At 40.3% G+C, this 27,012-nt stretch overlaps 1 protein-coding gene across 1 annotated transcript in view; it reads left to right on the forward strand.

Moving 5' to 3' along the window:
- The window catches only part of bckdhb (branched chain keto acid dehydrogenase E1 subunit beta), an 82,243-nt gene that overhangs the window by 35,373 nt on the left and 19,858 nt on the right, over positions 1 to 27,012 (forward strand). The window contains exon 8 of the mRNA XM_028581755.1: positions 2,507 to 2,617. Coding sequence (XP_028437556.1) covers positions 2,507 to 2,617 — 111 coding nt within the window. The remainder of the gene's footprint in view (positions 1 to 2,506; positions 2,618 to 27,012) is intronic.

Genomic DNA, 27,012 nt, shown 5'->3' on the forward strand with positions numbered 1-27,012 from the left:
TTTAAGCATCGTGAAACACACTTCATCCAAAGTCGACAGTAACCAAATAAAGCTATGAAAAGCCGTTTTTGGGCTTCTCTACACTTTTCCCACCATCACAACTCTAGTGTTGGTTGAAATAAAAACATAGTTTACCAATTTACATGTGAAAATATATGTTGTCTCTATCCTCGCTAAAAGTATTATTTTTTTAAATGGAGTCTGGTGTGTTTAGCGCTAGCTACTTCATACCTGTTTCTGGTAAACATAAGGTCTTAAATAGGTTTTAAAAAGGTATATCTCTAAAAGGTTAAGACAATTAACACTTCACCATTAAAACAACACTGTATTTTAAATTTAAGCAAATTATATATATATATATTGTAGTGCTGAGGCTTGTGTCGCTAAACCCACCAGACTCCATGTAAATAATCAGTACTTTAAGCATCGTGAAACACACTTCATCCAAAGTCGACAGAAACCAAATAAAGCTATGAAAAGCCGTTTTTGGGCTTCTCTACACTTTTCCCACCATCACAACTCTAGTGTTGGTTGAAATAAAAACATAGTTTACCGATTTTCATGTGAAAATATATGTTGTCTCTATGCTCACTAAAAGTACTATTTTTTAAATGGAGTCTGTCGCTATAACCCACCAGACTCCATGTAAATAAACAATCATTTTAGCATTTTAACCCACCAGACCATATGTAAATAATAAGTACTTTAAGCATCCTAAACCCACCAGACTCCATGTAAATAATCAGTAATTTAAGCATCCTAAACCCCCAGACTCCATGTAAATTATCAGTACTTTAAGCATCCTAAATCCATCAGACTCCTATTTATATTCGTATTCTCTCTCTCTCTCTCTCTCTCTCTCTCTCTCTCTCTCTCTCTCTCTCTCTCTCTCTCTCTCTCTGTGACAATGTGGCCAAGTTATCTACTTAGCTAGTGTTATTCGGATGTGCACCAAGTAGTAGGCACACTGTAAAAATTTCTTCCAGAATTTTCTAGTTAGTTATTGAGATTATTTGTTAGCTTGAGGCCAGTGCCTGTATCTTTCAAATTGGCTTGACAGTTGAAAACTCTTCTAGTTTGTCATGGGAATCACGTTTTGAGTTTTAAATAGCTATTTTCAACTTTCTTTTTATTAGGCACTGATCTCCGAGAGGCTGTGCATTCCTCAGCAGCAAATACTTAAAAACATAAAAAACAATACTTTATCGTTATTCTCTTTTTTACCTCCTGTGTACCAGCAGAGCATTTAAAAAGTAGCTACCGGTAATGTGAATGTTAAGTTACAAAATACCTGTTTGAACAGTGAGTTTTGATATTATCATACATTGTTACATTTAAAGTTACATGTGTAATATACAGTACATCGTAGGGCTGTGAAATTATTCTTATTAGTTACACCTTGTGGGGAGAAAGGAATACGCATTTGTTTTGTCAAACTACCAAATTCTAAGCAAACTCGTATTGTAGTTTATGGTGCAATTACAATACTTGTATCTCAATATGTTTTAGCGTATTGCAGTGCTGTACAATGGATACTGAGAGCAATTTTGCAGCATTTCTGCATGTCACTGACTCATTTACATGATTCAACATTTGTTTGTTTTGGGGCATTTTGAATCAGTTCTGCTTGATACTACTTGATCTTTTTATTTTTATTTTTTTAAATCCTTTTTACCTGCGCTTTAATGTTTTAATTTGTTTTTTTAATTGTTTTTAACTGCTCTTCAATGTTTTATGTAAAGCACTTTGAATTGCCCTGTTGCTGAAATGTGCTATTTAAATAAAGCTGCCTTGCCTTGCCTTGCCTTGATAAGTATTGCAGCATCTGAAAGCAACATGAGCATGTATAATGACAGTCACTTTTTTAGTGTACGCCTTAGGGCTGGGACGATACGCTTTTGTCCAGAATTCTTTCACAATACATGGGTGCCGATTTAAAGTTTTATCGCGATTTTCATTTATTGCGATTCGATAGTATTGAGTATTGCAAAAATGTCCTCCTTTAACAAATACAAAAGCTGAAAAATACACTTCTAGAGACAATATATCATGAGACATTTCTAAAAACTAATTGTTTTCTAAAAATAATGCACATCACTTGTCAGTCAGTCTGGCATTTATTTACTTTGTAGAAGAAGAAGTACATAACATGGATTTTCTTTTAGCGTTTTCTGCTTTCGCTCTGTTTTGCTGGAAACTGATATGAAGTCGTCGCTGTCAGCAGTAACTTATAAACAGAAAATATTTAGGGGACTCATTGGTAAAAAAAACATTGATTCTAGGGTAAAAAGAATCAATTTTAAAAATTGTTGCAAAAAGAATCCCACTACACATGATTTTAAATTTTTCCCACCCCTAGTATGCCTACTAGAATTGAAAGACATAAAATGCACAACAGATGTAGGACAGGAGTTTATGTTGTAGCAGGAGTGATATCCTAGCCAAATTAAACTGCATTAGCATAATAGATTTAAAGGCTTTCCTCCTCTTTTCTTTTTCCATTTAGATCCATGTGATGAGGGAGGTGGCCAATATGGCTCAAGAGAAACTGGGAGTGTCCTGCGAGCTCATCGATCTACAGACCATCCTGCCCTGGGACACTGAAACAGTTTGTAAGGTAACAAAACACACATGCAATCCCCAACACAGCAGTCTGAGAAAAATGAATCTCAAAACTGTGAACAGCATCAAGTAAAGGAAGAGTCTCACACTCATTGGCCCTCATTTATCAACCTAACGTAGAAACCAGCGCAGATATGAGCGCAGAAATCCTCTTACGACAGGCTTCACGTGTGATTCATGAAACGTTGGTATTACACCCATCCGAACATAAGAATGGCCGTACATTGATAAATGGAACCGCATTGAAACGATTGTCATTTAAATATCACAGCCCAATATATTCTGGGTTTTGAGGCCTCGCCACTACAATTTTCGACATGGCGAGATGTAATCCGGCTGAGAAGCGGCACTTTTCAGAGGTGGAGATTGAAACCCTGATATCGCAGGTTCATTTGCACTAACGTGTGTACTATTTGGCAGCCAGAAAACTGGTATTAAAGGCTGTAGAAAGAATGTGGAATGGAAAGAGATCACTGATGCAGTCAACGGTGTTGCCGTAGTAAATCGGACTCCAGCTGAAGTTTATTTAATTTATACACCCTACGTATGTATGCTATAGTCCTAATAGTAATATACAGGCTTATATTGCAATCTCTTAGGCCTACATGTAGGTGTACCTATATTTAAATAAACTGAACGAGTCTGAACGAGGCAACAGCTGTGAGGGAGAGTGCGTGTCCTCCGTCCCCCCGTGATGGACCACCACCCCGACCCTGTCTCCTGACAGCAGAGGGGCTGGAAAAACAAGCCAAAATAACTCGGTCAATGGCAGAAATAAATCGTTCACTTGTGGCCATTAACGACACTGTAAAAGAGAAATGAAAACCTGAAGACTAAATAAAAAATGTTGTGCATCATCATGTTTCCTGTATTGAGTATTATTGCCAAACATAACACTATACCTTTTTAAAAGCGAGGAATAATAATATCCTGTCTCCTTGGTATAGCCCCCAGTTGGGGCTGTGCTGGACACTGCTCTCTGGGCATCTGGTCATCTGGCTCCATCACTACATTTATGGCACCCTGTTTTCCTGCGTGATGTTGTGCAGAAACCCACAGGCTAAAACAATGTTGCAGACTTTTTCTGGCATGTATAGTAGGGTCCCTTAACCAATCCGATGGAGCACTCCACCGTGGCACATGGGCGTATGTGTGCACTGTTGTTCCGGCGCGTAGAGAGGTCTTCTAAAAGAGCCAGATCTGCCATTGCTGATAAGTGATCAACTGATGACTTCTTCTCTTAAACTGATTATATGCTGCACCGCAAGTCCACACTGACTCCAAAACTTGTGTACACGAGTTCAGACCAGACGTGAGATTTTATCGCAGCCTCCGCTCACGTTCAAATTGATAAATGCCGAGCTTTGCGTAGGAATCGGCGTACGCCCGTCCTACGCCTGTTTTCGTATGCATGTTTCATAAATGAGGGCCAGTGTCTTTTGAGAAATTATTTCATTTATTTTTGTGGCATTTCTTTCTGGTGCATATTGGTCCATATTCTAAAACAAATGCTTGTATCGTAGTCTATTTATATCTCTATTTTCATCTTTGGTCACAGACTGAGTAGCCATGTTCTGCACCCCCAAGTGATTACACTTCAATAGATCATTTAGATCATCATTTGGCATGAATAATGTTGTCATTGAAAAGTTGTTAATTGGTATTACTGTAGATGTGTTTATTGTGGTGCAGAGGCAATGTTCCTCTGAACTGTGTGGCTCTCTTTGGTGCTTGATAAACAGGATTCTTTCCACAGCTGGTAAGGCTTGACTCCCAGTTTATGTTGCCGCAGCTTTATTCAGGCTATGGCACTCACCAAACCAAAACAGTTTATTTGGGAAGGCTTTGGGATGCTTTCCAGTGGGTATTCCATCTTTATTTATTTTGAAATGAGGCAAGGATCACAACACAAAACAGTTTGGGGAATAGTGGCATCTTTCATGGTCACCACTGGCGAGTGTCCGTAGACAAAACTTGCATGAGAGACTCTAATGTTTTGGAAATACCTTTGGATATGAAAACCGAGATGTGTCTTAAGGCAGACCTCAAGGACCTTCACGGTGTATATACTGTAGGTCCTCTCCACTCTCAGGACACTGCTTTTCCAATGGCTCTTTGGCGCATACTGTCCTGTGTCCTCTTGTGTCAACACGTCTGCTTTTTGCAGCTTAATCACCGGATACATTTTGATTTGGCGTATTTATTGTCCAATTTTCATGCTCCTCTGGTGGAACATACAACTTTGTCAGTGAGCACCACGCTGCTCCTGCTGCCAAGCAAATCTTATAACCAACCGTTAAAGCACAGGATGGAATTGTGGTAGGAGGGTAGTAATTTAACAGGCAGTCCATTGGAACTGAGGGCAGAGACATAGTATTGTGCTGCAGCTAAAGGACTTTCAACTTGAAGTGAGCAGTAGTCAGTTACAGATTGTTTGCTCAAAGAGGGGATTTCTCAAGTGAATGTGGTATTTTTTTTTGAAGTAGCTCCCCATTAAAACCGCTGCCATGAAATTGAATAGAGTGTTTATGTGCTGCTCAGTGGGCCTAATGCCAGGCCTGCCACCTCGGGCTCGTCAACAACATCTCTTCTTGTCATTTCCTCCAACTAAATGCCCTCTTGAATGTCTGTCGATGTCAAACCCATAACCAATTTTCCCTCAACGCTGACACACACACACACACACACACACACACACACACACACACACACACACACACACACACACACACACACACACACACATTTAGCAGTTAAATCACTGTTGCAGTACACTGATACACAGGTATCCCTACAGTTTTTTTTTTTTTTTTTTCTGCCGTGTTTGCTGGATGAGCACAGAAAGAGACTTTTTTTTCATCAAGCTATTGTCAAATCTCAGTGAAGGCACATCATTAATTCCAGGCTAAACCATGATTCTTATCGCCCAGACTAATGCATATTGCATAGGGATACACATTAAGAGCCTTTATTTTATCTTTTAATTAATCTGAATCGGCAGACAAATATCTAGATGTGCATTAGTCAGAATGAAAACAAATGTTAATGCTACAGTGTTGTCAAGCTTTTATAAGACAATACAAATAAAAGGTGGTGGAATCAACACTGGTTTGATGAAAAAGCATCAGTACAATATACAGTAGTGTCCTGTTCCTTTGATGCATAAAAGGGCAAAGGCTGAATGCATTACGCTGACATAACCGCTGGCGTCCAAAGGTAGACATGTCTGTCCTTGTTTATTTGCAACGTTTGGCATGAACTTTGTCTATGTTTCTGCCACCGCTTTAAAATGAATCTGTAGGTTGCAGATACTCTTTGACTTGCATAAAAAGGGTTAGTTTGTGTGATCTCTGTTTGTTTTAGTCTATTTAGCAAATCATGGAATGAGTTAGATCTAAAACAATTAGTCCATTCATTTCAATTAATAGAAATGTAATCACGATAAACGGTGTTGATAATCGATCCATTGTATGAATTATTTTTCCTGTGAAAGTTAAAAAAAAAAATAAAAATAAATACTTCAAGCTGAGGATTAGCTGATTTTATATTATTGTAAATTTAATATCTTTGTGTTTTTGACTGTTGGTTGGATGAAACAAGCAAATTGAAGATGTCACCTTGGCCTCTGGGAAATTGTGATGTGTATTGTATATGATTTTCTGACAATTTATAGACCAAACAATAAATTGATTAATGGGGGAAATAATTTGCAGATAAAATAATTGTTAGTTGCAGCCCATGAATGAGTGCAATCACCTTCATTCATTCAGTGTAATTCTGATATATGTATACTGCTGTAAACTTTATTGAAAAGTTATTAAGCTGATTATATTTTGTCATTGACAAAAAATGATACTGATATAATTATTACTGTGTTAGCCCCTGTCTCAAGGATATACTCCAAAATTAACAGGAATAGCGAATAGTTACAGGTTGTTTTTTTTTTTTTTATACCACATTGATTGCCTTCACAGGCAGAAATGTTGGTCCTGTGCTTCAGCCCTTTACCGCTATGCATGCACATTCTGATGAAAGTATAATGCATAAAATAAGAAACGCAGCCCAATTGTGTCCTCAATAACCCTGCACAGTGGTGCCCTAAGTACTGGGTGCTGCACAGCTGCTCTGGGCTGCCATGACATCAGATGGCTCTGTGGCTGCAGCTCTGCTGAGGCTCAGACATTAGGAGTTTCGATGGACAGCAACCCACCCACGCAGAACTAGTTTAAGTAGAATACCTACACTACTGGTCAAAAGTTTTAGAACACCCCAATTTTTCTAGTTTTTTTAATTGAAATTTTAGCAGTTCAAGTCCAATGAATATCTTGAAATGGTACAAAGGTAAGTGGTGAACTGCCTGAGGTTAAAAAAAAAAAAAAAAAAGGTTAACCAAAACTGAAAAATAATGCACATTTCAGTATTTTACTAAAAGGCCTTTTTCAGGGAACAAGAAATGGGTAAACAACGTAAAGCTATTCTGGAACAATGGAGGTTGATCAAGCTTTGAAAGTTGGCGCTACCAATTCCTACAGGTGTTCAATTCAATTCAATTTTATTTATAGTATCAAATCATAACAAAAGTTATCTCGAGACACTTTACAGATAGAGTAGGACTAGACCACACTCTATAAATTCCAAAACCCCAACAATTACAGTAATTCCCTCAAGAGCAAGCATTAGCAGTGGCTATTGCGACAGTGGCGAGGAAAAACTCCCTTTTAGGAAGAAACCTCGGCAGACCCAGACTCTTGGTAGGCGGTGTCTGACGGGCCGGTTGGGGGCGTGATGAACAGTGGTGATAATAGTCACATTAGAAGTCACAGTGACTTCGAAGGTTATCGTGGAAGTTCATGTCATAGCAGGGCACATCGTGTCATACTGAGTAGTGCAGTCTCCTATACCGGATCCTGACTACTCTGTGCATAGGAACATCACAGCAGGGCGTTGCGGGATGTGACGTGGCGCTGCAGAGCACGGGTGGATGCTGCGGATGCAGCAGGACGCAGCAGGAAGCGGCCGGGAAATGCAGAGAATCGCAGAGCATAGCTCTGCGAAGAAGAAACATAAGGACTCCGGGGAGTAAACTCCCCAGAGCTAGATTAGTAACAAGCATTTCTGGGACAGGATGCATACAAAAGTAACAAGTAGAGATGAGAGAGCAGCTCAGTGTGTCTTAGGGAGGAACAGCCTCCCCGGCAGTCTAGAATTGTAATAGCATAACTTAAGAGAGGCAGGTTAAAGAGAGGTGCCTGGTCGGGCTAGAACTCTCCCCAACCGGATCGGGCTGTACTGGCCTGCCTCCCTCTACTCTCGCTAGATTATTAATTATACAGTATATAAAACTGATGACTATGAGGAGAAGCAGTGGGCCGGGTTAGGTGGACGCTTCAACTCCTCCCTCCTTAACTATAAGCTTTATCAAAGAGGAGGGTTTTCAGTTTACTCGATACACAATAAGGTACTAAGAGCTCTTCTAAGTATGATGGTGCTTGACCATTTAGAGCTTTGTAAGTCAGGAGGAGGATTTTAAATTTGATCCTAGATTTCACTGGAAGCCAATGCAGAGAAGCTAATACAGGAGAAATATGATCTCTTCTCTTAGTTCTCGTCAGAACACGTGCTGCAGCATTCTTGATCAGTTGGAGAGTCTTAAGGGACTTATTTGGGCAACCTGATAATAAGGAATTGCAGTAATCTAGTCTAGAAGTAACAAATGCATGGACTAGTTTTTCAGCATCGTTTTGAGACAGGATATTCCTAATTTTGGCAATGTTACGAAGATGGAAAAAGGCTATTCTTGAGGTTTGTTTTAAGTGGGCGTTGAAGGATATATCCTGATCAAAAATAATTCCTAAATTTCTGACAGCAGTGCTGGAGGCCAGGGTAATACCATCCAGAGTAACTATATCTTTCGAAAACGAAGTTCGGCGGTGCGTTGGTCCTATCACAATAACTTCAGTTTTGTCTGAGTTTAACATCAGGAAATTGTGGGTCATCCATGATTTTATATCCTCAATACACGTTTGAAGTCTTGCTAACTGACCACTTTCATCTGGCTTAATTGACAGATATAATTGGGTATCGTCTGCGTAACAGTGATAGTTAATTGAGTGTTTCCTAATAATATTACCTAGAGGAAGCATATATAAGGAAAATAGAATTGGTCCAAGCACTGAGCCTTGAGGAACGCCATGGCTAACTTTAGCGTGCTTGGAGGGTTTATCATTAACATTAACAAATTGGGATCGTTCAGAGAAATAGGACTTAAACCAGCTTAGTGCGATTCCTTTAATGCCAACTAAGTGTTCCAGTCTCTGTAACAGGATGGTATGGTCAATAGTGTCAAATGCAGCACTAAGATCTAGTAGAACAAGAATGGAGACAAATCCTTTGTCTGCAGCTGTTAGAAGGTCGTTAGTAATTTTCACCAGTGCCGTCTCTGTGCTATGATTCTTTCTAAAACCTGATTGAAAATCATCAAATAGACTGTTGCTATGTAGAAAATCACATAACTGATTAGCAACCACCTTCTCAGGATCTTGGATAGAAAGGGAAGGTTAGATATAGGTCTATAGTTTGCTAAGACCTCAGGATCGAGGGTGGGTTTTTTCAGAAGAGGTTTTATCACAGCAATTTTAAATGACTGCGGTACATAACCTGTTAATAAAGACATATTGATCATATCTAGTAGTGAAGTGTTTACCACGGGTAACGCTTCTTTGAGTAGCCTCGTTGGGATGGGGTCTAAGAGACAGGTAGATGGCTTAGCTGAGGATATCTTTAACATTAATTGTTGAAGGTCTATAGGATAAAACCTGTCTAAGTATATGTCGGGACTCGTTCTTTCTAGCGGTCCTGCATTTAAAGATGAACTGTTAGAAGTTGAGGGCAAAATATGATGAATTTTATTTCTAATTGTTATAATTTTATCATTAAAGAAGCTCATGAAGTCATCACTACTCAGTGCTAGAGGAATAGATGGCTCAGTAGAGCTGTGACTATCTGTCAGCCTGGCTACAGTGCTGAAAAGAAACCTTGGGTTGTTCTTGTTTTCTTCTATTAATGATGAGCAATAGTCTGATCTGGCCTTTCTTAGGGCCTTCCTATAGGTTTTGAGACTTTCTTGCCATTCCAAACGGGATTCTTCCACTTTGGTGGAGCGCCACTTACTTTCGAGGTTTCGCGAGATTTGTTTTAATTTGCGAGTTTGGGAGTTATACCAAGGAGCTAATTTCCTTTGCTTTATCGTCTTCTTTTTGAGAGGAGCGACAGAGTCTAAGGTCGTCCGTAGGCAAGTCGTAGCACCGTCTACAAATGTATCAATTTGAGAGGGACTGAGGTTAACATAGAGGTCCTCTGTTATGTTAAGGCACGACATAGACTGGAATGCTGTAGGAATATTTTCCTTAAATTTAGCTATAGCACTGTCAGATAGGCATCTAGTGTAGAAGCTATTATCTGGTTTAGTATGGTCAGGTAGCAAGAATTCAAAAGTAATTAAAAAATGATCTGATAATACCAGATTCTGCGGAAATATTATTAAATCCTCAATTTCAATACCATATGCCAGCACAAGGTCGAGGGTGTGGTTAAAACAGTGCGTCGCCTTGTGCACACTCTGACTGAAACCGATTGAATCCAGTGAGCATCCAAATGAGTTGAAAGCAGTAGTAAGGCTATTGCTGTCAACGTCCACATGGATATTAAAATCACCTACAATAAGTACTTTGTCTGATTTAGGGACTACACATGATAAAAACTCTGAGAATTCAGATAAAAATTCAGAATACGGACCTGGAGGTCGGTAGACAACAACAAATATAATTGGCTGTACTGATTTCCGTGTTGGATGTTGAAGATTAAGAACAAGGCTTTCGAAAGAGTTATAATTTAGTTTGGGTTTTGGGTTAATTAACAGGCTTGAATCAAATATGGCTGCAACTCCCCCTCCTCGGCCTGAGCCTCTAGGAATTTGAGTATTAATATGACTGGGAGGGGTGGCTTCATTTAGACTAACATATTCTTCATGGCCCAGCCAGGTTTCAGTAAGACAGAATAGATCAATTTGATTATCAGATATCAATTCATTTACTAGTACTGCTTTAGAAGACAAAGATCTGATATTTAGTAATCCACATCTAATTTTCCTATCCTTTTCTATCATTGTAGTGGTAGTTTTAATTCCAATTAGGTTGTTAAGTGTTCCAACTTGTCTGGATTACTTACAACCCCCTCTGTTTGTATAAAAGTATTGTTGGAACACACTGTGGTACTGTACCCTCGTGAGCATTATATGGACAGTATTGTACTGCAGAAAGTAGTGTGTTGCCATAAAAATGGCGGGAAAAAGGCAATTAACAATGGAAGAGAGACAGACCATCATAACACTTAAGAATGTTGGTCTTTCCTACAGAGAAATTGGGGGAAACTCTGACAGGAAGAGGTCTGGCAGACCCAAAGCCACAACAGAATGAGAAGACAAGTTTCTGAGAGTCAACAGCTTGCGTGATAGGCGGCTCACAGGACAACAGCTTCAAGCACAGCTTAATAGTGGTCGTAATAAGAAGTCTCAGTTTCAACTGGAAAGAGAAGACTTGGAGCTGCAGGTTTGATAGGTCGAGTTGCAGCAAGAAAGCCATTGCTAAGACGTCAGAATAAGAAAAAGAGGCTTGCCTGGGCCAAGAAACATCGTCAATGGACTACTGAAGACTGGAAGAAGGTGTTATGGACTGATGAATCATAATTTGAAATCTTCGGTTCATCACGCAGGATTTTTGTACGCCGTCGAGTAGGCGAAAGGATGGTTCCTCAGTGTGTGACATCAACTGTCAAACATGGAGGAGAAAGCGTGATGGTCTGGGACTGTTTTGCTGGATCCAGGGATGGTGATTTGTACAGAGTGAAAGGCACCCTGAACCAAAACGGCTACCACAGCATTTTGCAGCACCATGCAGTACCCTCTGGTATGGGTCTAGTTGGTCAGGTGTTCAAGATAATGACCCAAAACATAAGTCCAAGCTGTGCCAGAACTACCTTAGGAAAAAAGAACAAGATGGTAAGCTTAAAAACATGGAGTGGCCAGCACAGTCCCCAGACTTAAACCCCATTGAGCTGGTTTGGGATGAACTGGACAGAAAAGTGAAAGCAAAGCAACCTACAAGTGCCACACATTTATGGGAACTTTTGCAACAGAGTTGGGAAGAACTTTCTGAAGAATATTTGATTTCCATTGTAGAAAGAATGCCACGAGTGTGTTCAGCTGTTACTGTATATCTGCCAAAGGGGGCTACTTTGATGAGTCAAAAATTTAGAATACATTTTGGTTTATAAATTGATTCCATGATTTCTTTTTTAACTTCAATTGTTCATTTGTTCTATTCTTTCATTTCAGAGTACAATAAGACATTGAACTGCATGAATTTCAGTAAAAACCTGGAAAAATTGGGGTGTTCTAAAACTTTTGACCGGTAGTGTATATACAGTACAGTACCATTCTAGGGTTACAGTCATGTATGAATGTCAGAAAAAAGTGAAATGGTTGCATCGCAAGTTCAAAGTGTCTGTTATTTTCTATCTATCTATCTATCTATCTATCTATCTATCTATCTATCTATCTATCTATCTATCTATCTATCTATCTATCTATCCCTGATTATCTCCCTGATTATAAGACAAATATTAGACAACCCTTATTTTAAAATGTGGAAGTAAACATTTTTTAGGGCTCAACAACTCTAACAGACACACTATATGTGGCAACATTAAGGCTACAAACAACACATAAGGAAACAATGTCTATAAGAATAAAAAAGAATATATTGTATTGTGAATACAACATTATTGTCTATTCCACAAATATACTGTATTAAAAACCTTATATTTGGGCAAACACAGTATTTTAGCTGGTTGACTAATTGTCTCAACCTGACAGAGTTTGCATATTACTGCACACACTATGACATCAGTGGTCAGCAAGTATGACTTGTATTCTTTCTTGAAAATATATTACCTCAATGTGGGCCTTTTCTAATACCTGATGACAGCAGACCATAATAACAAAGTATTGCCAGGAGCCTAGATTATATTTTGGTCACTGCATAGAATATGTAAAAATTACCAGTAGTTGAAATTCCTTTTGGCATAGTAAATCAATGTTTAAGACTTAGCTGTAGAGAGGAAGTAGCCAAGACATTGTGTCAACTTCTTAATTCAAAAGATTGTACACCTGGTGTCAAGCTTTTCCGGCATGCACAAGGCTCTGTAAAGCTGGCCTTTTGTACCGCTTATTAACTGGCCGTCAGATGCGGTGAGTGTGCAGACAGTGAGACAGCATGCAGACACACATCCGGCTGCTGGCAGCCAATTAAAAGTCCCTGTGAGTCACATTTACCTTGTGTATCTTTGTGATTGGTGAGCTGATTTATGTAGCAAGCACGTTGTTTTTGAGTGCGCATGTAAAAGATAAATGAAAGATTTGTCTTTCAGCATGAGAGATCATTAAGGCAATGCTTTTCAGGAACATGCCAACTTTCTGTTTCCTGAGGGATGCATTCTGGCAGCCACCAGCTATACTTGGATCTAAATTTATTCAACCCTCTCGCTGACAAAGGGAATCATGGGCAGAAATTGTTGGAAATGTAGAGAAAAAGTGAGTGTATTTTATTTTGACCCGCTGTCTACAGCGGTCCAGTAAATGTAATAGTTGTTCTTTACGGGATGAACAAAATGGCTGGTTTACCTCTGCCAGACCAACGGCTCAGATGATATGCTGTGGAAAATCTCCCTGCCGTGCTTGGACAGAGTGCTCGTGGAGATGTAGTTGTGTAAAGATGCTCATCACATGCTGCATAACCGCTTTTTGATTCCTCACTGAGTGGTCTGCTTCACTCCCTGTTGTTTAATGGCTTTTATTGTTGTTCAGATGGCCAGTTAGCCAACATTTCCGTCTGTTCTTACATGTATCCACGTTTGTTTGCCTTGGCTTTGAGTTGGCCAGTCAGCAGAATAAAGAAATCTCCGCTCTCATTATTATATTAGTCCATCGTTGCTGATTCAGCCTCGTTCTCAGGTTTTCCAGATTTCAGATCCGGCCAGTGAAGTATCAGTCGCTCGCCAGGGCCAGTCCATAATACATTGATTGGTTCTTTAACCATGATTGGAGACAGAACTTCCCACAGCACCACACACAGGTCCTGTGGGGCAGCAGCTTGTGGACCTCGACAAAAAGCCTCCTATTTTCCCCTCAGTTGTTATCCACTTGCTGTAACTTCTCGACAACGTGACTGCTCTGTCCACGATCGAGGCTAACCAGGCCTGTCCAGGACAAACCCGCTGGCAACAATTGGCTGACGTGGCCCCACAGAAGGGCTTCATAGTCATTTGTTGTCCAAAGTCCTTTGTCATCAATAAAAGTAAATAATGTCAAATTATGCATTTTATTTTACTAAAGGCTTGTGGACGAATTGGATTGTTAACCACTTATAGGGCTTATATAGCAACTCAAGTTCGAATAAATCGACGTCGACAGAAAAGCCAGTCGAAATGATCAGTCTCCCCGTTTTGGTCCAAAAAGTTCCACAGAACACACCAAAGAGACGAGACATAATATGCCTCCATAACAGCAGGCGGCGCTAATCTGTATTGTTGCCCAAGAAATGAAAACCGGCAGCTGATTGGATGAACACATCACATGGGTTTGTTTTCTTCGGAAATTCAAAGCCAGTCTGTCATGGCGGCCGTTCAGAATACGATCTCATATTGTACTAAAATAGTTCACAGAAACGTGTTTCTGAAAACATTTTAAGAGAGAAATAGGCTATGCAGTTGCTGAATCTGTCTTCATTTCAGATCAACAAAGGTCAGTTTAAAAGATTTTCGTCAGATTTTGAGAGACTCTAGTCACGCTCATTCCACTCGCCATTTCCGGGTGAACGCTGACGCCCCCCAGACTGATGACGGCACGGGACACACCGAACAGATTTGAGTCACTGACCTCGCCAGACTGTGTCCCGGCCTTTACTTGGTGGCAGCTAGCAGGGTGAATCATCTGATTTATTGTCACTGAAAATAAAGTAAGGCAGCTGCTTTTTATGAAGTCAGCAAACAGCCTTATCTTTGCTGGTAATTTTGCCATCTACAATGTAGAACCCAAAATACTTTTACAGACCGTTTCTTAGATGCTTTGGTGTTGTAATAATCCGACCAGCATTGCATTGCTCACTGGCGTGCTCCTTCATTTTTATTTATTAAATTAGTTTACTGATAGTTCAGTAGGGCATGCAATAGACCAAGCTAATAGTGAACAACATGAACACTACTTAAAATTGGCTGTTGCGCTTATATATTGAATTGGAAATTTAAAGTTTCAATTTTAAATAAAAAGTGACAGCCCAACTCCGTCCTGATCAATGTTTTACAGTGAACTATAAACACGATATTTGTGCATTATTGTACAATAGAGTTGAAAGCATATTTTTCTTCCTTTTTGTTTTTACATCCCTAATACTTTTTATTAAAAGGTAACTGCACAAGATGCATTGGGCCAAGAGGTTGTCACTGTAAGGAGTGCTCATATCTTCTGAGAAAAAGCTGTTTTTATAGCCTCTATTGTGTTTGTATCTCTTAGTTACTCACTGAGCACAAAGCCTCTTAGCAAGTTGGTGCTAGCCTGTGAGTTTGCAAGTCCCATCTTCTCCCATAAAATACTTTTAAGTGATCCATCAAAAGTAGTAGTAGTATTAAACTCCCACCCCCTGCAGGCATGAAAGGTAGATGATGAACGTAGTTGTTTGCATCACTAAACCACAAGACAGCAATCAACACATGCTCGGCAAGCACAAACAAAAAACGTAAGTTCTGTGAAGACGCTTAACGTTAAATTGGCTGCTTAAAACCCAATAGCACTATATGATTCTCACTGTATTCTCAATAGTTTAATATATTGCATATAGCAAAAGTCAAAAAAAGAATGTAATAGGCATTAACCAGCCTAATATGTATAAACAATAGCTGCTTTGCTTGAAAGTTGCAGCTATTGTTCAAACATCTCAGAATTATGACACATTTAAGAAGTTGTGTAAAACCATGCCAATTTGCTTGTAATTAAATGTTTGATATTAGGACATTTGCTCAACCAACTACCGTGTATGTATATTTGGGAGCGGTGCCGATTCTGATGCTGTTCTATCAGGACTTGAGCTGGCCTGTGTGTCCCTGGTGCGCCTGGTAACTGTTATCTCCAGCTCATTGTCTTCTCTTAAATGTGTGTAAACTGTCTCCCTCAATAGATGGGTCTCTTGGCGTGAGCTCCAGCTGTCTCTGTGACTGCAGCGCTGCCTGGATCTCAGCCCTCACAGTGATGCAACCAATTTGGCTGAACCTGTTCAACCCTCAAAAACATATGCAGGAGGAGTCACTTAAGGACATGCAGTGCACAAGTGCACCAATAGGTCAAGTCCTACAGCCTATAAAATAACTTTCTTCGTCCAAGTCACAAAGGCAGAATTTAATGGATGGTTGATAGAGGGGGGTGCGTAAGGAGCGTGTAAGTGTGCAGCAGCATCTGTTCGGATTCTTGGAAGTGATGCAGGTTGCAATGTCTGCATGTTCTGAGTATGTTGACTCACTGTACAGATAAGACCTTATCAAGACTCTGCTTACCCCCTCACTTTCCCTTAATGGTTTTAAGCTGTAATGTGTGTCCGCAGCCAAAGACGGCTGGTAAATACAGTGTATGGAAGCAGGCGGGAGCCAGGCAGGACATAGTACCCTCGAATATGTTTGTTTGTCATGCGCTGAGGTGGAAAAAGTCGTGAAGGCAAATAGATTCAGGGAGCAACCACTGTTTTCTGCTCAATGTCAAGTTCAACATGTTGTTCTAGTCTCGACGGATGTTTTTAATACCACCTACCATAATTATATGGACTGAATAATCTGACATCTTAGCAGATCAGTGCACCATGGACTGACGGAAAGTATTACAAAATTGCTACCACACATGAATATGGAACATAATGATTAAAAAGTCGGTACTTTAAAAACTTTTTGATTGTCTGTATTTATGCAAAACTGATCCTGGTTTCCTCAGATGGAAACAATCTCTTGATAATGAATATAAACAGGCTTTCTTTGCTTTAAGCATTTAAACCATAATTTAAAATATGTATGACCAATGAAGTAGTCTGGCTGTTGCTTTCATTTGGGAAATAAAACCAGCAATATTAAGGAGTTTTAACCCCAACATCGCTCTTCTCAGCCCTTTTCTGAACACGTTTTGGAAAATGTGATGTAATATCAAAATTTGTGTCAGAATGAATGTGGTTAAGTGAGGCTTCAATTTGACGATCTGTTCTCCTTATGGAAATAATCTGCCAGGGGTTTTTCTGTTTACCTAATTTTAACACAGGATTGTTCTGCCATGTCTGGCAGTAGCATTTCTAATAACTCCATAGTACACATCAAGAGTTTTGCTCTGTTCACAGGAGACCCTGAGCTTAGTTACGGAGTAAATTATGATGATGTTAGCTTAACAACGATTCCACAACTTGGAGCATTTATTTTTTCATCAGATAGTCAAGTGGAAAAAATAAACTGATTCCTTTTTTATTATTAATAAGTCTGAGAAAAGTGACAAATTTATATAAGGACTGGATACTTTCCCTATCCCACCACTTAAGAAGTCTGCTTTGACCTCTACCACTCATAGCAGCCTCATTATTATCCTTGTGTTTCAGCTACAATCATGTTGAATTATGAAAATGTGTGGAGATCTTCCAATGAAGCCAGGTTTCTGAACGGCCACATGGAAAGTTATTGAAACAAGCCTGCTGGCAAATGCTGGTTCAGAGCATGCTTCCTTGATCCTCTTTTGCATGTTGCATGTGAACATGGCACTGCAGGTTTTATTTAAGATGTCACCCCAGTAATGATGCTGAAACCCAACCATTGTTTACTGATTGCACTTCACCAGCAGAGATCCAGCTTTCCTCTTCAGTTAAGATAGGGCAGTGTCTCATGACATAATCGGAACCCCGGCGACATAACTTTTCATCCTTGTTTCAGCCGCAGCTTTCTATGACCTTTGCATTTCCATTAAAGCCAATTGAAGAACGTTCGGTAGAATGATGACTTATCCTTTTTGCTTAATTTCCTAATAAATAGAAAAATTAGCCTTGAGCTCCTCATTATGATAATGATTTAGAACAGCAAATCATGGCTACCAACAGGTGGCCTCCAGATGATTTCCCAGGACCTGCCCTTTTCTGCTGTGAAGAAGAAGATGAAGGCTTCTTTCCACTGTATTTTAGATTAGTGTTATTCAAATAAGGGCAAAGCTACAGGAAACAATAGCTGCAAAACTACCTGAACAGTAGCACTGGTGTCAGTAAAATTGTAACCATGTGAGTTTCTGTGCATATTTGGGTTTTTTCTTGCAATAATTGCTGAGTATGATAAAATTATAATAGACAATCTCTACCAAGAACAACAAAAAGTAGCAATGTTAAAGCAAATAAAGACATAGAAATAACTGAATAAATCATTGCTTTAATTATGAATAAAAAATATGAGGAACTATAAAATGTTTGACAACATTGCAGCTAAGGATTTTGTAATTTTTGTAGTCTTTTTATGTCTTAATGTTACATCTGAATCAATAGGAAAAAGGCCAAGGACATAATTCATAATTCAGCCTTTTTTGCTTTTTGTGGAAATAGTCACTCATGGTCTGATTTTCTTTATAAATCCATGTCCGTCTCCTCTGTCCTTGTGGTAACAGCAGCTAAAGTTCTACTAAAATTACTTTGAAATCCACCATTGTTGTCCGTCTCATAAAAACAAGGAAGAACGGCTCTGACGATTTCTACCCATACAAGGAGCACCAAACTTCTGTAGAGTTTATCTAATCCCTGATCAGTTCAATCAGTGAATGATCTGTGCATGTGTGAGAGCAGCTAATAAGAGACAGAGGAGCAAAGAGAAAAGTAAAGCAGTGCTATAAAGTTAAGAACCAACCGTCCGCTTACATGCTCATGTGCGTGCGTGCATGTCTAGGATCTTTCACCCATTGGTAATTGGCCATTATGTCTTATCATCTAACTGTTCTCAAAGTTCTCTATTAACACATCAAAAGTTCACAAATCTAACAAATGAGAATTTCACATAGAACATTATTGGTCTGTAAGATGTTGGAAATGTGCTTGAAAAATATTATTTCAAATGATGGGAACCCCTGCTGTGTGCCAAACGATTGTTCCTAGGTTAAAAAAAAAACAAAAACAAAAATGTCATGGAATATTATTTTAAGCCAACATATCATTTAGATCCCCTTGCCTTGGTAATACCTGCCCAGATTTGACACCCAGCACAGTGGTAGAGTAGCCTCTGCCTTCTGAGTCTGTGGTCTGGAGCCGGGCCAGGGATGAGGCAGGCAGCCTGGTAGTGATTAGCAGACAGACGGACCGGGCTCATGCCTGTGTTTCCCTTTCAGTCGTGGGGTTTCCGCCAGTATCTGCTCATCTCTGGCCCACCACAACACCTCCTAATATCTTTGGCCCACTGTCTCTCTCTCTCTCTCTCTCTCATATATACACACACACACACACAGCAATATAAGTACAAGAAAGTAGCCAGATGTTTCGGCCCCACTTCCTGTCTGTAATTACAATGTTAACAATGAGCTCTTTGGACCGAACCAGCAGGACGTTGTGGAGAGAAAGAAAGAACATGTGGGGTAAGAGAGCCGGGAAGGGGGGATTTTGGGGCAAGGGGAGCCATACATGCCTTTTTGTGTGTGTGTGTGTGTGTGTGTGTGTGTGTGTGTGTGTGTGTGTGTGTGTGTGTGTGTGTGTGTGTGTGTGTGTGTGTGTGTGTGTGTGTGTGTGTGTGTGTGTGTGTGTGTGTGTGTGTGTGTGTGTGTGTGTGTGTGTGTGTGTGTGTGTGTGTGTGTGTGTGTGTGTGAACTCTGTCATGTATCGTGCCGCAGCAGTGTTTCAGTGGTTATATCAGTGGAAAATTACTCATGGTTGTTTTTCTGTGATGGTTCCAGCTCCTCTTTCTTTCTCTCCTGGTGTCGCTGGTGAAAAGTATGGCGTAATGCACTACAAAAAGAATAAACCCTTGACCAGCACTTGAGTTTCCAGCATTTGGGTAATTCATCTATATTAGATGTGTACATCACAAAATGTTTTGTTGGTGAAGCCCATTTGTGGTTTACCAAACATTTTTAGAGTAGAGTAATCTCCCCTCTGCGTCTCCTCCAATCCCCCCACTTGACTGTCTGCTACTGACTTCTTTTCCATTCTTCCTCTTGGCAGTAGCTAGCAATCACATTCCACAGCTAGGCACTGGAGATTTCTCAAATTCTTCCCAGTGTCACTGGAGAAATGTGCCCAAATCCACACTATGGCGCATTGAAAAGTCATATAGGCTCATAGCTCTGACAGACACTGAGAAATAGGATGCATAGTTAATAGTAGCCATGGTTGCTCTGTTGTTTTTGAAAGAAAGCTAGTGAACAGATCAGCACATTGTCACTCACCCCAATGATATCGTGCTGATATCTGGCAATGATGATGAAGACTTCAACAGATGACAAGTCTGATGACTTCAGATTAAATGCAGCTTTATTCAATATTGAACAAGGGAGATAACCATTTGTGCACACACAAGATGCATGAAAAACATTTTTCCGAGTGAAAACGTCACCATTCACGTCACTTCCTGTGGGAATCAGAGGTGGGAAACTCGGGCAGAATTTAGCTAACCGAGTTTCCCAGTTGGTGACGCGTTGTTGACAACTGATGTTTGATGTTGGCGACTTTGGTTCACTGAACATATTTCAATGACAAATGTTTATTGTGGACAAATGCCTCTGCCAAGAAACATACACAGACATAACATGTTTAAAATTATTCATATTCATAAATAGGCCGATGTATAAAAAAAAAACACATTATCCGTGTCTTTTCCCGTTGGTTGTCCTGCAGATAACATAAACAAACACCTGGCGATGTGCTGTTTGGATGCTCGCATAAGAAAACAGCAGAGAATCTTCATGTTTTCACCCACCTGATGCTCTAGGCTACAGCCAACCGTTGGTGGCAGTAATGCAAAAAGTTGTTATGCCAAACGCCAATATAACAGAAGAAGAAGAGCACGCATCCCGACCATGTGAACGCTGCCAGTCAGAAAAACAACATAACCACGGGGGCGGTCCCTGTTATTCCGAGGTGGCCTGAACGCGCCACCAGAGTGTTTCTCAGAACATCAGAATGACTGCTTCTTTGTATTGTCCCAGGATGTCTCCAGTTATGTACAGTCTATGGATGTCTCCCATACAGATCAAACCGATGAGAATAATTACCAGACACTGTTCAAAATGGGCAGAAACATCAAAATGAGGCAGAGAAATTGCACTTTTCTCTTCTGTTTCTCTCATGCATGATTGTTGGCTAGATGATACATGATAATGATGATGATGGCAGTGACAATTTTTGTTATGAAGTGAGCCCTCTTAGAGCAAAAGGCACTTTATATTGGACTGGTCGTCCATTTTCCACTGGAGAGGACTATTTAGTTAAGGAGCCTTGGCCAGATGTGTGGGCAGATTGAGATCATCGAGGTCAGCATGTAGGCCGATAGCAGGACTGAGTGGAAAAGACGGAGTGTCTGAAGTCACAAGGACACAAGTCTTACATAACCTGAAACCAAACCAAAAAGTAATAACAAGTTTCATCAATCTTAAACGGAGGGTTTTATGTTTTTCTTTTCACAGCAGCTCTTAAGAATAATCGAAAACATATTTATTAATGTGTTATTTGCTTTGCAATATTTTGAATCTCCCTTTTTAAAATTAAGGTTTGGAATTGTTAACAATTATTTAAACTCAATTATTTTCACCCATGTTTCTTAGACTTTATATTTAGTGTTCATTGGCTGTGTTTTGTGTTTTGACTTCTTTGTTTGCACTTCAGAGTTCACAGTTTTGCCAGCTCTCTGATATCTTTTATACTGAAGTTAGAGTTGAAGCTCATTTTTCCACTATAAAAGGAAAATTCTGTTTTTGGACATAGTAGTGTAAACCGTGCCTAAATTTAAGGCCTCTGGGTGGGTGTTTCCCATGGCATCTACTGACATTTTAGAGCCAGTGTTGTTAGGAAATTAGCTGTCCATCTTTTATTAACAGACTGTGTATATGCACTAACAATTAAAAGAATTTAAATTATTCAAAAGATGTCATTGTACATTATGTTGACTGTTTTGTGACTTTCACAACAAAATGGTACGTCACTGATATTAAAAAAGAAACAAATATATTTGGGACATGGTTCATTTCTTTTCAGAACCTCAGTATTGATAGGAGCCAGATGCCGTCGCCTCTGTGGTGTCCCTGTGCTCCTGTAGGAATGTCACGGGTACTGGGACGCATTAAACAGGCTTCCTGTTGTGGAGGTTTGTGAAGTTCTGCAGCACGGGGTTGTGCTAGCATGTTAGTTCATAGCTTCCTCTTATAGAACTGCATTTTAAAACCATGCACAAAACCTAAGAACTAAAATCTCAACCAGCAGCACAACAGTGCATTTTCACGGAGCACAACACCAGGGGAAAAGCAACCACCATAGCATCATATTGAGTCAAGTTCTTGTGAAACATGAAAGACCATACAATCATGATGACTGTCAAGGATTTGTTATTATCCAGAAACCCAGCGATGTGTGGACATAGCAAGAACATTTGAGGATCAACTAACAATGACCTTGACTGTTGAGTGTTTCTCCCTTCAATTGATGAGTCCACAGACATCACAGATGCGGCACAGTTGTGTGATTACATTAGAATGGTGTTCAACGACATGAGTACCAGAGAGAGTATAATGGACATTTTGCCACTGAAAGGACGTACACGGGGAGAGGATATTTTCCAAGCCTTCATGGAGTTAGAGAACAAAGTCCACCTGCCTATTTCTAAACTAGTCTCCATTACCGCTGATGGGGCCCCCACATGGAGGGTCTTGGGTTTTGTTCCCTTGTGTAAACAATAAGATTCTTTCCAGACTTTATCCATTATCATTGCATCATCCACCAACAAGCTTTATGAGGGAAGGTGTTGAACATGAAAGACGTGATGGATGTTGCATGACAATTGGAAATTCCATCCAGGGGAGAAACTTTCAGAGAAGGCTTTCCATGCTAAGGGGGAAGATACTAAAGCGGGACACACGGAGTTGCTGTTGCATACTGACAATGCTAAGCAGAGGCAAATTTCTGGCAAGATTTTGCAAGCTTTTGCCTGAAGTGAAAGAATCTGAAGATGCAGTGTATGCCCAGCTTGATGACGAGCAGTGGCTCATGGACTTGGCATTCCTCACTGAATTGACTGGCATTCTGAATGCTCTGAATTTAGAGTTGCAGGGGAAAAAACAAAACTATAATTGACACGATCAGTGTTGTGAACACTGTAAGCGCAAACTACAGCTACTCTCAATCAAGCTGCAGCGCCAGGACCTGCGCTAATTTCAAAGCACGCATGCAGACCTTAAGGGCAAAGATGCAGTTCAACTCAACAGTGTCGAACAAGTTCAGAGCATTGCCTCAGTTTTCGAAAGACACGATTCACTCCAGCCAGTGGCCTCATGTGTTTCCCATTTGGCACAGATATTGATGTGGATGGCATTGCCTCCAAAGTGGGAACACTATTCCTACTGGACACTACTGCAGTGGAGGAGGAAATTCTTATCCAGAATGACATTCAGATAAAATCCAGGGCATCCGCTGACATAAAGGGTGAATTTTGGCACCTGATCTCAGATAAGGGGTATGTGCCTTTTGCCTGCCATCCCTATTTGGATCAACCCAACTTGTGTGTGTGAATCTGCCTTCTCCCACATGAAAACCATGAAGGACAAGTTCAGATCCACCATGACAGATGACCACCCATCCGCCTGCCTGAGACTTGCCACCAGCTGCTACATCCCTGATTATGAGAAGCTACCATCCTCCTCCCAATGCCAAAGATTCCTATCACTCCCTTCTCTGAAATGGAAAATGTGCTTTATGCAACTCATGATGGGATAGAGACTGGGATTTGGGACTAGTAGATCTTGTGATGTTGAAAAATGTAAAAGTAGATCTGAAGTGTAAAAACTTACACTTGCACCCCTGCACTAGCAGGACATCCTGCCACAGAGCCTTAATGTCCAAACCCAAAAAATATTTTCTGTAGATAGCACTTTGCATTCCCGAGCATACAACAGTTTATTATTTATGAACAGCTTTCCTCAACATAGCCTCACTAAAATTAACCAGAAAAGGGAACAAACCTCAATTAAACAAAGATACCCCAGTATTTCCGCTATGTACATATAGGATTACAAAATGCAAAAATAACCCCTTTGTTATGGTATAAACCATTTAATAAGGCCTTTCGTTGATTGATTTCTACTACCGTAATGTCTGTTCGTACATGCGGCAGCCTTTGAGATGCTCACAAAGAGCTGTCACTCAGTTGGAGTGTACAGTTATAGTCGTTTGTCTGTGTGTACACTGATGCAGTCTGTGGTGCGGTGTGGTTGCAGGCCATAAAGGTAGAGAATGAGTGCATGCTGTGTGTGTGTCGGGGAGTAATTGAGATGAATTGGTTTTAATGGGACTTTATGGCTTGTTTGGAGTTATTCCTGTCTGAGGTCTCCTCTGGCGTCCTGGCTCCTCTGGAGGATGGCTTGGCCCTCCGCCCAGCGCAGAGGCTGTTCTACACTTTCTTGTGCTCTCTCACCCTCTCTCTGTCGTGAGAGAGAGAGCGAGTTATTGTATGGCACGGGGTGAGTGAGTGTTTGTGTTTCCTCCCACCCTGCTTCTCTCCCAGCGCTCTGATTCAACAGGACCTCCGGTTCGCCGAGCACTCACCCCTCTCCGCTAATCGCAGAGTGCCACTTTAAAGGCTTCAGCAAGTAGTCAAGCCTCGTCCCGACTCTCATTTGTCACGGAGATCACATGGTGGTGCATGAGTTAGGACCCTGCGGTGGCCGCGCAATTACAGGGTCGGCGGAAGGGAGTGAAGCCAGCAAACCCAGTGGCAAGGACGACTCCTCGGTGGCGGGACAGAACTAAACTTTCTCTTCCTGTCGCGTTTTGATGGACGGCCTGAGGGAAGAGGAGGCATACTATACGGGAAGGCGTGGTGTCACTTAAGAGTCTAGCATGTGTGTGTGTGTGTGTGTACGCGTGCATACAGTAAAAGCACAGCAAATTTTGTTTTTGTCATCACTGCTTTTTTTAAATTACTCTCAACCAATTTAGTGGTGTAAAAATACAGATCCAACAAATAACTGTTGGCAACTTATTCTGGAAAGACTCGCTTGTTTTGCTAACTTTTAAAAGCACCATTCTGCACCAGTCAAACCGCAGCCCAGTTTAGCTCCCAAGTATGGACTGTTTTTATTCACTTCTCATTCCCATACTCTGTACACTGTAGAATGAATTTAGATGGCTGTATACAGTATACACTGCATAAATATGCCACAGCTTTATTTAATTTTTGGCTGGATCGTGGTCCACAGGGCCCAGGGCCAGGCCTATAAACTCAAAACTCTGTCACTCTGTCCCTCAGTCACTGAGTCGCTCTGTCACTTAGTGATGAAGTTCCCCCATTGGTTGGAGTAAGTGTGATGAAGACAGTGTTGGTGTTTCCCCATTGGCCGTTGCCCTTTCAAACTGTATTGTCACGACACAGGCTTTTACCTCCGCTATCACCCGTCAATCAGCTAATTAACTTCCTCAATACATGGTGGTTTGGTTTTGCCACCCATTTCAACCTTTTAAATGCACAGGCTTAGCAGCACGGGCAAAGTAGGCTACTTACAAATGAGCAGCACAACTCTGTGTGTGTGTGTGTGTGTGTGTGTGTGTGTGTGTGTGTGTGTGTGTGTGTGTGTGTGTGTGTCACAGACACAAACAGCATTGCCACAATGCTATTTCTAAATAAATATAGTGGATGGGGTTTTGATATTTCAATTAGTAAAAATCTGGGAATTAAAACTCCAGGAGAGCAGCAGAGAGGGGTAAATAAATCAAAAGTTTACAAGAATTTGTCAAATTTTAGGATATGTGGCAAACTAAGAAACCATTAGCTTTCATACAAACAGCTTTTGTTTTAGCTTGTCATAATTCACTATGAGCAGAGCCAGTGCAACTGTGCTTGTGTAAAACATAATAGCAATGGAACTGCGGCAGAGCAGATTCAAACTTTCTACATGTTTATGCTTAATGAACAGCTGAATCAACAAATGATGAATGGTTTTATTGCACTTACTTAGGCTCCAGTTAGGAGCGTAGTTGTCTCCAGTGCAGCCTCTCTGATCTGCTGTTCGCTGACTTTGCTCTGTGTGTGTTTGTTTGTGTGTGTATTGGGAGGAGCTCAGCCCTGACACAGAGCAGGGGAGAGGCTGCAGCATGATGGTAAATACTACAGTTTTTTTTTAATTATGTCATTTTTATAATAGTTTAATGATGATGTTTAATGAATAATGATGATAGAAATACTATCGCTCAGCACTACTAAAGATGAACATTCAATATCTATATTTACATTATAAACACCACCGCTGACTATCCCTGTAACAATTTGGCTACACTTCAACATATTGACCATACACGGCCCAGCCATATACTAGGTTTTGACCTAGTCTTGTTACACTATATGTTCCGTATATCTCCTTTTCCCTAAATTTACACTTTAATGCCAAAATACCATTATAGCATCAGCAGCAGGAGGCAACCTGTGAAATATAAATCACTCAATCCTGAGTAAGCAATTTATGAAAAGCAGTGTGTGTATGCATGTGTGCTGTACTTGAACACACTATTTACCAGAGGTGGGACAAAGTCATTGTTATGCAAGTCACAAGTAAGTCTCAAGTCTTTGCCCTCGAGTCCCGAGTCAAGTCGAGTCAAAGATGAGGCAAGTCCCGAGTCGAGTCAAAAGTCAAAGCCAACAAGTCTCAAGTCGAGTCCAAAGTCTTACCATTTTAATTTCGAGTCATTTCAAGTCCTCTTACCACAGAAATACAATTTATACAAATCATGTACAGTACAGGCCAAAAGTTTGAACACACCTTCTCATTCACATGAGTTTTTTTTATTTTCATGACTATTTACATTGTAGATTCTCACTGAAGGCATCAAAACTATGAATGAACACATATGGAATTATGTACTTAACACAAAAGTGTGAAATAACTGAAAACATGTCTTATATTTTAGATTCTTCAAAGTAGTCACCCTTTGCTTTTTTTATTAATAAGGGAAATAATTCCACTAATTAACCCTGACAAAGCACACCTGTGAAGGTAAAACCATTTCAGGTGACTACCTCATGAAGTTCATTGAGAGAACACCA

The sequence above is a fragment of the Perca flavescens genome, chromosome 6 (assembly GCF_004354835.1).
Source record: "Perca flavescens isolate YP-PL-M2 chromosome 6, PFLA_1.0, whole genome shotgun sequence".
Taxonomy (NCBI): Eukaryota; Metazoa; Chordata; class Actinopteri; order Perciformes; family Percidae; genus Perca; species Perca flavescens.